This window comes from Pygocentrus nattereri, chromosome 21, assembly GCF_015220715.1.
Source record: "Pygocentrus nattereri isolate fPygNat1 chromosome 21, fPygNat1.pri, whole genome shotgun sequence".
Lineage (NCBI taxonomy): Eukaryota > Metazoa > Chordata > Actinopteri > Characiformes > Serrasalmidae > Pygocentrus > Pygocentrus nattereri.
In genome coordinates, this window is record NC_051231.1 from 17,890,744 (window position 1) to 17,909,469 (window position 18,726).

The window sequence follows — 18,726 nt, forward strand, 5'->3', positions numbered from 1 at the left end:
GTCATTTTAATATTTAAGTTCTCAAAGTAGAAGCACCTGATTCCACTTGGTTTCATTTGGCTTCAGTCTTCAAACTACTGATTGTTATATGAGGTGTGCTACTGTTTGACTGAAAGGAAAACCTCCAGACCCAGATAAGATTGAATACCCTTGGCCTGGGCCATAACAGCTTTAGATGCATACAGGTTCTCTAATGCAACAGACAATTAGAATGACATTATGTATTCAGTTAATTTTGAAAAACATTAAACATGCTGTTATTTACATAGTAGTGGAATGCAGATAAAAACAAAATGCACCAGGCTCTTTTTGGAGGGTTATATTATGGCCAGAAAGTGAGCACACAATGATGAGTACTGATGCATATTTTTTATTATTGTAACCGATTGTTGTCGATTATAACATTCCAAAATCATTGCTGTTGAATTGCTTTCATCATACTGATTGATATGACCGTTTCTAACTGAAATCCCACCACTAGTAGTGAGTAGTGGAAGTGACAGAGCAGCTACAGCCACGTGCTCAATGTTTTCAGCCACAACAATTGGGCTTCCAGGAAAGGAAGCAAAAGGCCGGATGTCAGGGGATACAGCAGGACGAAAGGGAAAAAAAAGATGACATTGGCCAGCTTAGCCCTGACCAGCTGCTGTTGGGTGACCACTGAGCTTAATATAACAGAAATATATACACACAGATTCCCAATGAACTAGGGCTGCATTACATGGACAAAATACCAGTATTGTAATTTTTCCAGTATACACCTTGCAATGTGTTCAGAACTCATGGAGTAATAATTGATCAAACCTATAGTTTGGTAGAATTTTATGCATACCTTATTTCATTAAAATACCCACAGAAACTTGTGTTAAACTGTGTTTAGGTAAGATAAGTACGGCACCCAATTTGTTCATTTTTGGCATTTTCGTATTGTAAGCCTTCACACATTAGTATTGCAAAAATCAACATTGCCTCAACAATTAACAAACAGTATTTTGTGAAGCTCTACAGTGCACATAGCAACTCAAAGGTATGCATTCCATATTCGCTTATCTGAGCCACCCGTGTCCGACACCTCTCAATAACACCTTGGCCCCGGCTGGCGCTGCCAGGCTGTTGCTGTTGAGCCTGGCGAAGCTCGCCTAAACCTGCACGGATCTGAGGATTTACAGGGCAGGGTTTATTCAGGGGAGGGAAGCTGTAACACTAAACTTGTTATGCTGGTTGCTGTGCACCAGTGACAATGTACAGTAGCATTGCAAATTGGGGCATGCTATTGTGGGCCTGCTGTCTGCCTTAGGGAGTTCAATAGTGAAGACTAATATATATATATATATATATATATATATATATATATATATATATATATATATATATATATATATATATATATATATATATATATATATATATATATATATACATACACACACACACACACACACACACACACACATACGTGTGTGTGTGTGTGTGTGTGTGTATATGTATATATATATATATATATATATATACACAATGTACAAGTTTACAAAAATGACAAGGTTTTCATTTAACAATACGAATTTTTTTAAGTGTTTTAAGAGGAGATTTAGAAGAAGCCTAATTGTCTTCCACTCAAAAACCATGAGGGAAAAGAGGGGAAAAAAGCTCATGAACTACTTTTGTTTCAGGTTCTACATGGCTCTTCTTGATTTACATTCAAGGAATATTAACTGAATTTGGCATCCTATTGACAAGTGTGCAGGCAGCAGTGAACGTTAATTGATGTGGTTCTGGTCAGTTACAACAACGCGCATCCCTACGTTTCACATGCAAGATTGTGGCCAGTTTACATACTGGCACTTGATTCAGTTGTATTTTGGGCCGGTTGAAAAGAAAGTAATTTTGATCTCTTGTAAGTCAATAAACTCTGTCTTTTGTCATTTCTCCCATCATGTCTGTCATTTCTCTCTCACACAAAGCTGAAACATGACATGATCATGCTCCAGTTAACACCTTATGGTAGTGTTGAGGAAACAGCTGAGATATAATTCAGCTACAGCATGTGGAAGTTCTGTTTCCAACATTTTTTTTTCCAGCAATAAGTGAAATCAGTTTGGTCATGCTTCTGCTAGTTTTATTCACATAGAATCGTGTTTGCATTATTTATGCCCTAGCTTCATAGTGCTTGTCTAATAGTAGAGGTTAGAGTAGGCTGCTGTCATATTGAGACCCTTTTTCACTTTCATATAAATCATTTTACTTAGATATTGCTAAAAGTAGCACTTACTCACTCCATGTTGGATATTCAGTGTTGCTATCCAAACCAGCCAGAGATTTTGTGCTGTTGGCTGATAATGTGAATTTATATATCAAGTATTTGCCAAACATGAAGTGAATTTTTACGCGCACAGTTTCTTGATTGGCAGAAGTCTCTGATGTAAAACTCTTGATTGTTGTCTGTTGTGGTGTGATATTAGTGTTTATTTTGCACACTGTCAAAAAGCAAGTGTGCCTGGGCCTTGAAGGTGTAACCATGTGTGGATATGTCTTAAATTATTTCTGTAAGAAAAACCTTAAAAAAAAGTATAAAAATGTAAAATACCAACTGAAAGGCATTTTTTTTCTCAGTGCATATATCTTATCCATGCCTTAAGGGGGTGTGTGTGTGTGTGTGTGTGTGTGTGTGTGTGTGTGTGTGCGCGCGCAACATCAAAGTAGCGCCATACAATGGGCCGCTGAAAGGACATAGGATTGAATGGCCACTTCAGGAGGCTGTACTTGGCCTTCAAGTATAAATTCCTACACACACACCCACACCTTTCAGGAACTACACGTACAGTTCCCAGAGAGCTGCCAGCCAAAGCAAACTACACAGAGAAAATGTACCTTCACTCATTTGTTCACTCACTCATTTACTGACACACTCCCTCACTTCATTCATTCATTCATTTGCTCACTCACTTGTTCACATGTTTACTCACTCACTAACTCATTCACTTGCTCCTTAACCCATCCATTCACTCATTTGTTCATTTCCTTTTGCATTTACTCGCTCATGCATTCTCAGTTTTAGTTTTTAAGGCTGGACAATAGGAAAGTGTACACATTGTTGTGATAAATTGTTACAATGCAGTATACTTTTATGAACATTGTGTTTATTATCAGTACTTTTACACTGACCGCATGTGAAATGAAATGAAATAATGAAAAGAGCAACATTTTTCCCGTTTAACTGGATTTAGTGCAACACAGCCAAGTATTGAATAAACATACATTTCATATATGTCCATATTTCGTTTTTGACATTTTTCGAAATGTAGTACTGTGTGTTCTTTTTTTTCTGTTCCAACTGACAAGTTGTCTAACAAAAATTTCTTTGTTGTGTATCATAAAAATTTCTTGAAGGATCACAATGTTGTATTTTTGCCATATCATACACCTCTAGGTTTGTTTTTTTCTTCTCCTTTGTATCATGAATCATGAAAGTTGGGTGACATTTACCAGAACTAAAGACCTGCAGTGATCAAAATGATATTGAATTAAGTACACTGCAATGTCTAAAGTTTAATTAGAAGAAAGGTAAAATTTTGACAACCTTTTTTCCCCCCATACCAAGCAAACTATGAGTCTTGAAGTTAAATATACCCAAAGACTGAAACAGTGTGTTTTGCTTGAGTGGAGAGTTTTTGTACCTTGAGGTGTGTGTGTGTGTGTGTGTGTGTGTGTGTGTGTGGTTTTGTCTGGCTGTTGGATATGGCATTACATATGTCAAGCGTCTGGCCGTTTGATGTGCTAGTGAGCGAAGGCCACGTCACGGCACACACACACACAGGCTGAGCTCTGGGTGGCGTCTGGAGTGTGTATACTATGTTTTGTCTGGGCTCTGCGCTCTTCCGGGAACTGCAAACCTCAGGGAAGGAACAGCAGCAGACAGACGGGGTGTGTGTGTGTGCGTGTGTCATGTTTTGATTTTGCCCATCCGCAGTTTGTTGGGTGGTGGGGGGAAAGTTGACCTCTTTCCTCGTAGACAGGCTCGGGAAGGATTTGGAGTGTGATATGTTACCAAAGGTCAAATACATATACACTCTGCAATGAGGTCAGGCGATATTCATTGCAATATTGACGTATATTAAAAATCTAAATAGGTGGTATTGTACATATTTTGGGTGGGGGAGGGCCCATATGTAATAGTTCTAAATAGTATCTAAACCAGGTAATGTATAATTGTCTTTTGATTGAAAAATTGATTGAAAACCAAAGCTTAGTTAATTTGTGTGTAATTTGTGTTTTAGCTTTCCAGTGTTTTGCAAATATGTGTTAATCTTTCTAAAATAATATTAAATAATAAAATAGTATTTTATTATTTTTATTTCTTGTTTTTGTAACAACATACTAATATATCTTTATAGAAAGAAAAAAATTCAATACATCGCCACAGTCGTAAACCAAGTCCGATAACTCAAAAAAAAAAGTGTATTTACAGGAAAAGCATTAAACATTCAGCTAAGTTAAGTACTTTTGGATATTTTTTTGTCAGTTTGTTTATAAAATTAAGATGTTTTTAGACTGCAAAAAGAAATGAACAATACAAGGTTTTTGTTTGATAGCAATGATATGTTAATGTAAGGACTTTATACCAAGTAGTTTTGGATCAGTTCTATTCATCATGAAAAGTGCATACAAAGCTAAAGTATTCAGATAAAAGTAAAAAGTACAGTCAATATTGCTCAGCACTGCTGTAATCATCCAACCGTTATTCTCTGTGGCATGAAATATTCTTAAGTAAAATTAATAATCTTAAAGAATTTGTGTGTGTGTGTGTGTGTGTGTGTGTGTGTGTGTGTGTGTGTATTTTAAGCCTGTTTAATCATAAACATAATGAAGCATTAAATCTATGAAAGTGTTCTCTCTAAGCAGCTGAAGAGTTCTTCAGTATGAATTGCCACAGCCATTCACAGAACACTTCATTCACAGAAGTGTGTACGTGCGTGTGTTTGTGGTGCGCTAGCTCCAAGAGTTTTTGTGCTCACTAAACTAGTCAAAGGCGAGAAAACGAAAGTGTGTGTGTGTGTGTGTGTGTGTGTGTGTGCGTGTGTGTTTAAGAGTGGGCTCCAGACAGTCACACCACACGTATATCCATACCTTGTGACAAAAGGAGCTGCTTATTATTATGGTCTTATATGACCTACAAAAAGAAGGTAAAGAGGCAGGAGGGAAAAAGACAGAATGAGCAATAGAAAGGGAACAAGTAAAAGAGGGAGGGAGGGAGGAAAAAAAGCAAATAAAAGGGAACAAGTAAATGAGAGAGAGTGTATCACTGGCCTAGTGTGCTATTGTGACATTAAAAACCTGACCAACACTGTCTCCTGGTGGCCGAGCATCCAAACTGCAGTGTCCCTCTCATTTATTCCTTTCTAACTTAAGTGCTCATCTACATTTTATTCACTATAGACCAAACATCTGTATACGACAACTTTAAAACCTTGTTTTTATTTTTTTATTTAAAACAATGTTTTAAATATCCAGAAATAACCATTGATGATGTATTTATTTAGCAAGAACAGATGAGTTTCTGAATATATGTAGCAGTGGTGTATACAGTAACTGATCGTTAATGAGTTTTGCAGCATAATCTCCACCCGATTTCCACAAAGCTTCCTGAAAGCTCGATCACCACAATCAGGTGTGCTACATTAGTTGTGAATGAATAGTGATTGTTATTGACAATGAGTATAAGCAGGGCTTTTCCCAAATAATTGTGTTCTATACTGTAAAGTATACTGTATAACAAAATGGATTGACTGCTTTTAAATAGAACATATACAATATCACAAGAGTAATTAATATCACAGCCGTAAAAAAAGTGTGTAACGGTTATCCTTACACATGCAAAAAGATTTCACCCGTATAACATATTAGAATATGACTCTGAAAACCAGTGACATATTCTGAAAAAAACTTTTTGTTTAACTATATGGCAAAAAACATATTGTGGTTTTGACCAGTTAATTTAATTCTGAAATTGCTGCTTGCTTCAAGGCTTTTGGCATATTTTTTGAGACATTTATGCAAAGCATTACTGACTGAACTAGTCTAGACTAACACAGGCCCTGCAGTTTAAATTCCTGAGTGTAAGTCAAAGAAGAGCAGGTCTAGGCAGGTTTTTAAAAATGCCCAAAGTAAACACATCCTGTGTTGGCAAGCGCTAACCTGAGGGCAGCAAGATTACTCACTGTCAGCTTTTACGCCTTTTAACGCCCCAATGACTTTGTTTTTGAATGAATGAATACCTGTGGTGTTTTTTTTTTTCCCTCCTTTCTTCTCTGCCCCTCACCCACAACGGACAGTAGCTTGTACTTGGTTTCAGATGTTTGCAACAAGCTCTAAAAGTGTAAGTGTGTGTGTGTGTGTGTGTGTGTGTGTGTGTGTGTGTGTGTGTGGGAGGGGGGGGGGGGGGGATTGTCTTCAGGCAGGTTCACACCAACCCAACCTCATAATCACAGCACGCTTCCATGTGTGTGCTGTATATTACTGTCTGTTAAGTTGCTTATACACAATTTATTATTATACACAAAGTATATTTTGTTTTGCTTTAACAGTAGTGAAATAATAAATTTACATTGTTATCTTGGTAAGGTGAGGAAAATAAGGTCAAAGGCAAATAACAAGAGGTATGAATTTAAGGGTTAAAATAATTTTTTCCTGTCTTTCTCTCTGCTACAGGCATACAGTCCTGTTCCATCCAAGAAATCCAAACAGGAACGGTCACGTTCACCATCTGAAGACAAAGAAAAGCAGGCTGATTGGCTGCAGTATCTGACTGCATCCACAAACAAGGTTGGTAATTCTGAAACTGGATTGCTAACAGATCTGTCATCCCATTCATGGCATTTGGCTGATGCTCTTATCCAGAGCAGCTTACAGTTTGTTCAATTTACACAGGTAGGTGAAGGTAGTGTTAGGAGTCTCTTACTGGTATAGTGCTTGTCAAAGCAGAGGATTGAACCCCAGCCTACAGCATAGAAGGCAGAGGTGTTAAACATTACACTATACCTACCACTGCCCATCTGTCACTGTATCAGTAAGGCACCAAATTAATCACTTCAGTTGATGTCTGTGGTTATTAAAGTGCTGAAAGATATGGTCAGGGTCAAGATTTTTTTCCCTTTTATTTGAGATCAGTAATTCATATTTATGTATGTTTCCTAATGCTCACTTTGAATTTTGAATACTGTTTTAAACACAGGATATTTTTTTACTGTGCACGTTTTTAAGCATTTTAATATCTCATCTATATAGCAAGGCACACTGTGTCACCTACTGAAGTAGCAAGTAACCATTTAAGCAGAACATTCATCAACATAAATATTTCATTGAAAATAACATAAATCTGTATTATGAGTACTGATAACATGTTTGATAGCAGTAATTAAAATCAAAGTGAACTTTATTGAAGTCTCTTCATTTAATGCTTGAAGTAGCATAGATGTGCATGTATTTTTATCAGTGCAGTGATATTTAACAATAGGATTTAGTAATGTGACTAACAAAGATGATTTAAACTGCAGACAGTGTAAAGATTAAAATGACTGCATATAAAGTGAGTTTCAAAGTAAAGTAGCTGAGTGCAGAAGGTAAAGTGCAACAGGTGAAAGTGACCGTCTACACTATACCATCCTTCACTTTAGGACTCTTGTGTGCATCATGCATGTTGCACCACTTAAATCCATGAAGGGGCCTTCCATTGTGCTCTTCTGTTATAATGAAAATAGTTTATTTGTATTTAATTGAATGTAATATTTTGTTATTGTAATTATAGTAACAGTTTGTCGTGTAAGCGAAGTCTCTGACATGCCCTTTGCCCTCTGTTTAGGATCTGAAGCAACTCCAATTCAAGCAGCGACCATCGGCATTCCGGCCGTGGAGTCCCAGAGTTCCATCCTTGGAGAGAGCAGTGCCCAGTCACAAACATGAACGGTATGCTTCTGCACCTACCTAGCTATTTCACATGAATAAACCATGGCTCTGATTTATCTCTTGTCACATTGCATGTTCAGTTTGTTTGTTTGATTTTCTGCCTCTCAGGGCTGTATGCTTACACCTTGTCCTAACAGCAAATCAGTGTTCAAATGCAGTGTCACATTACCAGCATTAACTTGCAAAGCCTTTAAGATGTCTGCACCTCAAGTCAGTACTTAAACTACAAAATTATCAACTAATAATACAAGACTTTGGCTGTAAAATGGTTGTGGTAATTAAGTGTTAATCAGTGTAACCTTTGCAAAGAGCCCCCCACCAGATTTTTTTTCTAAGCTTCTTCCCAACTTAGTTATATCTAATTCCACCCACTACTTTGGAATTCCCAGTCACATAATACTGCCAGCGCTAGTTGGGAAAGGTCAAGTTTAATGCTAACCAACAGTTCTGTTATGCCGCCTTGAAATCCTGGCCATGGATGGCTGTAGTATCACTGGGGATCAAACTTTGCGATTTACTGATGAAAAGGCCAGAACCCCACCTGAGTGGGAACACATTAACACTTACATGCTCTTAAAATAAAGCATTTATATTATTTACAACAGTATACTATACATTTTCTTATGGATTGAAGCCATATTTTATTTCTTTACACTCAAGGGAGGAAAAACAAGTGGGTTGTTTGGCTTAGAGACCGAAAACATTCAGAATTTCTAAATTCTAAGTTTTAATTAATGTTCAGGTATCTTATTCCATGTACACTACCATATTTTGATGTAAATGTGTGGTGTAATCAAATTAATACATTGGTCTATTTTTGTGTGTGTACAGGCTGTCCCAACATTATCTCATTAAAAAATGTAAACAGATTTATTCTTCTGGCCCTGACACTAGTTAATGTCTTGTATCACATACTGCATGTTCAAATTGTTTGTTTGATTATTGCTCTGAAATGTTTTAGATCGCCTCCTAAACGCCCTGAGAGTTTGGCCCCTAGTGTGACCGTGACCTCGGCTGGCCTTAGTAAGGATGAGACACCACAGGCCACAGGCTATCAGCCTGCAGCCCCGCTCACCCTTAGCTCCAGACCCACCAAACACTGGCCATCTGGAGAGAGCCGGTCTTTGTCTGCAGCGCGACTCCATCAGCCAGCGAAAAACGACTCGGACACGGACGCCGAGATTGAAGTGGACACCTGCGACGAGAGTGAGTTTCACAGAAAGGCAAAAATTGGGGCTATAAAACTTTTGCTATGATGTTTGTTAATTGTTATTGCACTATTGGCTATCACAATCCTGATATTGCACAAGACTACAGTATGCAGGTGTTGCCTTGATGGTGGAGTGGATGACACCGCAGTGCTGCTGGAGTTTTTTAACACTGACACACTGAGAACAGTCCACCAACCAACAATAACCAGCCAACAACATCCTGTAACCACTGATGGAGGACTAGAGAGTGTCTAACAAACTGTGCAGCAACATATGAGCTCCTGGCTCTTACTTTTACATCTACAAGGTGGACCAACAATGTAGGTGTTTCTAATAGAGTGGGCAATGAGTAGCCAGAGAATTTAAAAACTACAGCGGCACTGATGTGTCTGGTCCACTTGTACCAGTGCAACACACACAAACATGCCATCACCACAACAGTGTCACTGTGGCCCTGTGGGAGTCCTGACCATTGAAGCATAGGGTGAAAGGGGGCTAACAAAGTATGCATACAAACAGATGGACTATAGTTTGTAATAGTAGAACTACAGGCTGTGTGGTACAAGGTCCTGATAAAATGGACAGAAGTATAGAAACACAGAGGCAGCTTTAATGTTATGGTTAATCGGTATGTAAAAGTAACAGTACATGTATGGGTGGGTAACACAATATTGTTATCATAAACAATATTCTGTATATTGTACTTTATAAACAGTAACAGCCAGTGTAGCGTAATGTCAGCCCAGTATGCCATTACCTTATTATATTAGTAAAAGCAGAGGTCAGTAGAAACAGAATCATAATTGGGAATTTTAAAAAGATGTGCTAAATTGTAGACATTTTTCCCAATTTCTTTCCTGAATTATTTGATGTGAACCATATGAAAATTATAGTTGTCGAAAGACATGATAATAGGATGTACCCTTAGCATTATTGTTAGAATTATAATTACAATTTCTCTACATGGAATCTCCTGTGTGTTGTTGTTGCAGTCCCTCACGCACATTCATTAAGTAATGGAGTGGCAGGCTCCAGCCCAGCAGAAGTGTGTGATGTGCGGCTGAAAGTGACCGGACCCTCAGAGCTGGAGGCGCTGCGGCAGACGCTGTACAGTGACTTGAATTCCAGAGAGGCCAGAGAGAGGTTCCTGCAGGAGATCATTCGCATGAGGGTCAAACAAGAGGAAAAACTCACTGCTGCTCTACAGGCCAAACGTAGCCTTCAGCAGGTAAAGTTAGCAATTAAAATGCCCATATACTATTTTTTCTTGTTTTGTATGATGTCTGTGTGGGTTTATGCATCTGTAAGAGTTTATAATTCATTTTACATTACTATTTTACATGACTACTTTGTCTCATTCCTTGCAACATTAACTTTAATAAGCTAAACTGCTATAGTCTAAATAGACAGGTATTTTTAAATGCATTGAGGTTTGTGAGATAACAAAATTTAAAACAAACTATTTTTGCACATTAGTTTCCATTTATGAACTGTATGGACTAGGGAGAATTATCATTGTCTTGTAAGCAGATTTCAAGGATCTATATAGAAATGTCTATAAAATTACAAACACCCATGCATTTCAATGGTTCAGGTGAAATATTTCATTTTAATGATGCCAGGAGCTGGAGTTTGTGAGAGCAACGAAGAAGGGCAGATTGCGGGAAGCCATTGAGGCCAAGCGTAACCTGCGGAAGGAGATTGAGCGACTGAGAGTTGAATGTGAAAAGAAGGTGCGCGATGCCAACGATTTGTGTGGCAGACTGAAGCGGGAGGTGGAGAGAGAGCGACAGCTTCGAGTGTGTGATAAAGGCTGCGAGTCCGGACGCCTGCGTGCAAAATATTCAACACAGGTAAGAAAGATACAGCTACTTCCTGACTGCGTCAGAATGGATCTAGGAATTTAGTTACTTTTGCTGTTATGCTGTACATTTACATTGCATTAATGTTTAAATGTAATTGCCTTATTACACAATTTAATTGTCTGCACATCTGTTTCGACCTGCACAAATGAAAAACTTTTTTAGTTTGTTCAGTTGTGAAAAACATGGCAAAAACTGCAAAGGATATTTTCTTTGTGCAGAACAGCAAAAACATTTCATCAAATTCAAATCAAAAGGTAAAATGGGAAGAAAATGTAGAATCTGCACTTTCAACTTCTTCCCTTGTGTCAGTAACATACATCAAAAAAATTGTGAATAATAAATTGAACTAGGTGACAATATCTCCATTTTTGTAATTATTCACTTTTTTGTATCACGGAAATCTCTAACAGCCCTTTTGACTGTGTTAAAATTCCATGATCAGTCGATCAATGGTATAAAATTACTTGGAAAGAAGACACCCACTCAAGATTGTGATGACTTGCAGTAGGGGTGCATTAATACGGTTACTGGTATCATGGTACGATACTGTGTTTATGTACTCGTACTCGAAAAAAAATATTCACTGATACCAACATTATGATACCAGCTGATACTATGTGACATAAGCCGAGTGTTCACGACTGCACTAATGAACTAAAGCTGACAGTGAAAAAGGCTCTGCTCTGCTCACACAGCAGTGTTACTCACACAGTAAGTATTAGGTACACCAGTTCAATTGCTTGTTAACACAAATAGCTAATCAGCCAATCACATGGCCGCAACTCAGTGCATTTAGGCATGTAGAGGGGGTCAAGACAGCTTGCTGAAGTGCAGACTGAGCATCAGAATGGGGAAGAAAGGTGATTTAAGTGACTTTGAACGTGGCGTGGTTGTTGGGGCCAGACGGTCTGAGTATTTCAGAAACTGCTGATCTACTGGGATTTTCATGCACAACCATATCAAGGGTTTACAGAGAATGGTCCGAAAAAGAGAAAATATCCAGTGAGTGGTAGTTGTGTGGATGAACATGCCTTTTTGAGAGAGGAGAATGGGCAGACTGTTTCGAGATGATAGAAAGGGAGCAGTAACTCAAATAACCAAGCAAAATCTCTGAGGAATGTTTCCAACACCTTGTTGAAACTACGCCACAAAGAATTAAGGCAAAAGGGGGTCCAACCTTTTACTAGCAACGTGTACCTAATAAAGTGGCCTGTGTGTGTGTGTGTGTGTGTGTGTGTGTGTGTGTGTGTGTGTGTGTGTGTGTATATATATATATATATAGTCAGAACTTTGTATTTCCAAAATGGTAACTTTACAGGAGAAGGAAAAAAACACTTTATTTTTAATGTAAACTAAAAAATTTTCACAAGTCAATTTTGTGCTGTTTATTTTGGTCCATTCATCATGAGATTTATATACAGTGTAAAGGACAACAGACAACTTTAAATTATGTGAAAAACTGAATTTTATATAAATATATGCACAAAGAACTGCCTTTTTTTTTTTTTTTTTTTTTTTTTTTTTTCTTTCTTTTTCAGATTGAGGATCTGCAGGTGAAGCTGCAGCAGGCTGAGGCTGATCGAGAGCAGTTGAGGGAGGAGTTGTTGAAGGAGCGTGAAGCAAGGCAGAGTCTGGAAAGAGCAGTGCTCCAACTACAGCAGCAACTCAACCAGAACACAAAACAGGCACACACTCAGGAGAGCCAACAACCAAATGGTCGAAAGAATGGAGAAGCTGTGGGCACTTCATAGAAAAAAAACAGTAAACACTTGGAGGACGCTTTCTGATACGCCTCAAACAAAGCGATCAAAATGAACAAGTGACACACACACACACACACACACACACACACACACACACACACACACACACATATATATATATATATATATATATATATATATATATATATATATATATATATATATATATTTGTGTGTGTGTGAGCAAAATAAATACATGATACAAATACATACATTTTAGTAACACACTTATGGACGGTTACGAAGAGGTGAACTGGAACAGGGATTGGATTAGCAAGAACTTTCCAAAGCAGAAGTTTTGTTTTAGGCTTACTAAAACCTTTTTATCGGTCATAACAGTCCAAATCAGCATTAAAAAGAAACACCGAAATAATCACACTCTGGATGGAAATCACCACCACATTGGACTGACATCTTAGCTTCTCAAGCTAATCCGAGGAATTATATTTTGTTATAAGCTATTTAACAAAGATACTTGAAACTATGTTGGAAACCAAAGTGTTTCCTAATTAGCGAGCTGACAGTAGCAGATAGTTGACCTGCTAGTGCCACATGAAAAATCTGTAAACAAACAAACAAAAAAAAATACAAGAAAGTATTAGTAAAAAAAATAGAATATACGCAGGACATGCATTTTTCACTACATATGATAATGTTTATGATGCTTTTTCCTTTCTTGTTGTATCAATATAATTTGCATGAGCAGCAGTGCTATGTATTTTCTGGGCAGGATTTTCATATAAACATGCATACTGGTTAGGGGTGGGTGTGTGTGTGTGTATATGTATGTATACTTTTTTTTTTTTTTTTTTTTTTTTCTTAATATTTTTTGAATACCATGTGGATTAATTAACCCCTTAATTTACCCCCTGTAGTACTGCCCATTATGGACCCAACATTTTCCTTAAGTACAGTATCTTTTTAAGCAAGTGTTATTTTTTTATACTCTGTGTAACTCTTGGTTCCGTTGAAATGAACAGCACTGTGGAGGATTTTGGTGAATATTTTAACTGTTCAAATGGTCAGTCAGCAGAACTGAAACTTCTTTTTATTTGGTACAATTATTTCAGTCTTTAGCATTATGATGTGCTATAATCTTTCAAATGTCAATTTTAGTCACTGGTTCTAGGGATTGTTTAAGAAAAAAAGTTTATGAACATAACATTTCTACTTATATACAAAAGTATGGATATATATTTTTTTACTCTACCAAAAAGAATTGCACTTTGAAAAAAAAAACAGAATTGTACTGTGCATTTTATGCCCTCTGATTTTTTTTTTTTGTTGTTTTTGTTTTTTTTCCCCCTCAAAATGTCAAACAGCGAAACCTGGTTTAAAAACTGTTTTCTTACATTTATTACGTTGTATATAACATTATAACAAGTTAGTGGATAAATATTGTAAATAAGATAGTTGCCAGTATGTTTGCTTGCTTTTACTTGTTAATGCTATTGTTTTGCTCTATACCAGTATATGCTGAATGTTTGAGATTTTCATAATTCTAAACAAAAATCTCACATTTTCTCACATAGAGGGCATTTACTGTATAAAATTTGTGTAATGATGATGTGGGGGAAAATCAAATCAGTATATTTCTGGTTCCACTCTGTTTGGAAATCACTTTAGTAACATACCAAAGCAGCTGTTTTGAGATTTTCTCAAGGATTGCCCCAGATGTATAACTGACATATTGTAAATAATGTTATGTTTTATTTCTCTTTTCAACCAGAAGCCCCTTTCGTATCCAGACTGATTCACATTTGCGCAGTTATGCAGTATATTTTACCTTCATTACTTTATTTATTCTGGGTGACTTTCTAGCAGCCCTTTTGTGTACTGTTTGCCTGCTTTTCTTTGTTTTTTATAGCCACATCCCTTTGTGCTTTAATCCAATGAACCACACACACACACAGAAGACTGCTTATACTTTTGGTTTTGATATGGCTCATTTTGGCCACTTGTTTTTTCTTTTCCCTGCATATAATACCCATTAAACAAAAAACGAGTATTGCAAGTTGGTGTCACATTTATTTCAAAGTACTGATGTTGAGGTGGTGTGTTAGTGTGTATTGCTGGTACGAGTGGATCAGACAAAGCGGTGCTGCTGGAGTTTTTAAACACTGTCCACTTACCATCCACTCTATTAGACACTCCTACCTTGTCAGTCCACCTTGTAGATGTAAAGTCATAGACGATGCTACACAATTTGACGTGGTCATTCTAAACTCCTTCATCAGTGGTCACAGGACACTTTCGGCTGGATATTTTTGGTTGGTGGACTATTCTCAGTCCAGCAGTGACACGGGTGTTTAAAAGCTCCAGCAGCACTGCTGTGTCTTATACACTCAGACCAGTGCAACACACACTAATGCACCACCACCATGTTTGTGTTACTGCAGTGCTGAGAATGATCCACCACCCAAATAGTACTTGCTCTGGTCCTGACCATTAAGAACAGGGTAAAGGGGCTAACAAAGTATGCAGAGAAACAGATGGACTACAGTCTGTAAAACTATAAAGTGTATATACACTTTCTAAACCGCTTATCCTTCTGGGTCACAGGGCTTGCTGGAGTCTGTCCCAGCAGGCATGGATTCAGGGCAGACAGACAGATGTATACATTCACACACCTAGGACAATTTAGCATATTCAATTTGCATGACAGCATGTTTTTTTTTACTGTGGGAGGAAACCCACACAGATACAGGGAGAACATACAAACTCCACACCGAAGGGACCCTGGCCCTGACCCTGTGAGGTGACAGTGCTGCCCAATATGTGTGTGTGTATGTATGTATGTATGTATGTGTGTATGTGTGTATATAATATACACTGCTCAAAAAAATACAGGGAACACTTAACACAATATAACTCCAAGTAAATCAAACTTCTTGAAATCAAACTGTCCACTTAGGAAGCAACACTGATTGACAATCAATTTCACATGCTGTTGTGCAAATGGAATAGACAACAGGTGGAAATTATTGGCAATTAGCAAGACACACTCAATAAAGGAGTGGTTCTGCAGGTGGGGACCACAGACCCCTTCTCAGTACCTTTCTGCTTTCTGGCTGATGTTTTGGCCACGTTTGAATGTTGGTGGTGCTTTCACACTCGTGGTAGCATGAGACGGACTCTACAACCCACACAAGTGGCTCAGGTAGTGCAGCTCATCCAGGATGGCACATCAATGCGAGCTGTGGCAAGAAGGTTTGCTGTGTCTGTCAGCGTAGTGTACAGAGGTTGGAGGCGCTACCAGGAGACAGGCCAGTACACCAGGAGACGTGGAGGAGGCCATAGGAGGGCAACAACCCAGCAGTAGGACCGCTATCTCCGCCTTTGTGCAAGGAGGAACAGGAGGAGCTCTGCCAGAGCCCTGCAAAATGACCTCCAGCAGACCACAAATGTGCATGTGTCTGCACAAACGATTAGAAACCGACTCCATGAGGATGGTATGAGGGCCCGACGTCCACAGATGGGGCTTGTTCTCACAGCCCAACACCGTGCAGGACGCTTGGCATTTGCCAGAGAACACCAGGATTGGCAAATTTGCCACTGGCGCCCTGTGCTCTTCACAGATGAAAGCAGGTTCACACTGAGCACATGTGACAGACGTGACAGAGTCTGGAGACACCGTGGAGAGCAATCTGCTGCCTGCAACATCCTTCAGCATGACTGGTTTGGCAGTGGGTCAGTAATGGTGTGGGGTGGCATTTCTTTGGAGGGCCGCACAGCCCTCCATGTGCTCGCCAGAGGTAGCCTGACTGCCATTAGGTACCGAGATGAGATCCTCAGACCCCTTGTGAGACCATATGCTGGTGCGGCTGGCCCTGGGTTCCTCCTAATGCAGGACAATGTTAGACCTCATGTGGCTGGAGTGTGTCAGCAGTTCCTGCAAGATGAAGGCATTGAAGCTATGGACTGGCCGCCCGTTCCCCAGACCTGAATCTGATTGAGCACATCTGGGACATCATGTCTCGCTCCATCCACCAATGCCACATTGCACCACTGACTGTCCAGGAGTTGGCGGATGCTTTAGTCCAGGTCTAGGAGGAGATCCCTCAGGAGACCATCCGCCACCTCATCAGGAGCATGCCCAGGCGTTGTAGGGAGGTCATACAGGCACGTGGAGGCCACACACAATACTGAGCCTCATTTTGACTTGTTTTAAGGACATCACATCAAAGTTGGATCAGCCTGTAGTGTGTTTTTCCACTTTAATTTTGTGTGTGACTCCAAATCCAGGCCTCCCTTGGTTAATAAATTTGATTTCCATTGATGATTTTTGTGTGATTTTGTTGTCAGCACATTCAACTTTGTACAGAACAAAGTATTCAATGAGTATTTAATTCATTCAGATCTAGGATGTGTTATTTGAGTGTTCCCTTTATTTTTTTGAGGTGTGTGTGTGTATATGTGGATGAATTGGAGGGGCCAGTGTGGTCCAGAATTAATCATCTAACATCAGTAAACAAGCTCACTAGTGCTTTTGTGGCAGAATGCAATCAAATCCTCACAGCAAGGTTCCAACGTGTCATGTAAAGCATTCTCAGAAGAATAGAGGCTGTTGATACAGACCAGAGGTTTGCTAGAAATATTCTGATTTGATCCAAGGAATTGGGATCAAACTCATCCAGGCATATGTTGATTAGGGGATTAACACTACAACATATTGTGTAGTAACACTTTGTACCATATTGTATTGTGTTGTATCACATTGTATGTAGCTTGTGGATAGTGTGTAAGCTAGGGGCTAACATATTAGCTCATGGTTGGTATGTTGGATCAGAGTGCTATAAAACTACACTGTGCTACTGTAGAATTACATATAATAAACTTTTTATGTTAAATTCTCAAATAAACTGAACCAGTAACATTAATAAAAGGCATTTTTAGGTGCTTCATGTTGAGGAAAAAAAAGATATGACATGAAAGTATTCCATTATGTGCATCAAAACTGAAGTGATTTTTTTTTTTTTGCAGCAGCATTTAAAATTTAAAAACTGGAAGCCAAAGCATCATTTAGTCAGTCAAACTGAATCATAAATTAATATTCAGTTCAGAGCGTTACATCATCACATAAAACATGAAGTAATTTTATTCTTACTACTAAGTGCCATCATTTCTGACTCTTGGCAGTCATGTGGGCATTTCTTCAGAATATATTGTCTCCTTCCAATCTTCCTATTTCACCTTTATCTCTTCTAACCATAAGGCCATTTCCAATAAACTGGTTCTTTTCATAACATGTCCAAAATAAGAGTGCTTCAGTCTGGTTAATCCTTATTTGGGATGAGGCTTGATTTGTTTGAGAAACCACTTGTTTGTTTTCTTTGCTGTCCAAGGTACTCGTAAAAGTCAGAGAAGGCATCTGTATTTTTCCTGTCTCACTTGTTTATTGACCAGTTTTGACATCCAAAAAAGCAGAGAACAGAGAAGACCACAGCTTGGACAGTTCTGAGGTGCATTTGAAAATCTTTCCAAGCTCCTTCATACCTGTTCTGCTGAGTGCCAATCTGTGTCGAATTTCCTGAGTGCTAGACCCTCTGTTGTTAATAATTGATCCAAGTAAGCAAAAACTGTCTGCTATTTTCACATCTTCTACATCAGTGGTACAGTTAACGGTCTAAACTGTTGTCTTAACCTTAGTCTTTGTCATATTAAACTTAAGTCTCATCTTTCCACTATGAGTGTTCCATCATCCTTATATAAAAGGCTATTGATGTTTCTTTCACCACTGAGTCCTCATTTCATAATTTTCCTAATAAAACCTTTGTTGTTGTCAGTGAAACACATTGATTTCCAGACCAGAAGTGGTTTGCCTTCTTCCTTGCAGTTGAAGAGATGTCTTTGCCGTTGTTACCTCTGTAGTCATCCGCCAATTACATCATCCTATATTGCTGCTGCTACCCTGTATAGGTGGTAGGT

General features: G+C 38.5%; 1 protein-coding gene across 1 annotated transcript in view; it reads left to right on the forward strand.

Moving 5' to 3' along the window:
• skib (v-ski avian sarcoma viral oncogene homolog b) overlaps positions 1–14,812 on the forward strand; it is a 48,618-nt gene extending 33,806 nt beyond the window's left edge. The window contains exons 2-7 of the mRNA XM_017692868.2: positions 6,706–6,819; positions 7,856–7,959; positions 8,921–9,165; positions 10,163–10,398; positions 10,793–11,023; positions 12,574–14,812. Of these exons, the coding sequence (XP_017548357.1) occupies positions 6,706–6,819; positions 7,856–7,959; positions 8,921–9,165; positions 10,163–10,398; positions 10,793–11,023; positions 12,574–12,786 (1,143 nt within the window). The 3' untranslated portion in view covers positions 12,787–14,812. The remainder of the gene's footprint in view (positions 1–6,705; positions 6,820–7,855; positions 7,960–8,920; positions 9,166–10,162; positions 10,399–10,792; positions 11,024–12,573) is intronic.
• Positions 14,813–18,726: the final 3,914 nt, after the last annotated feature.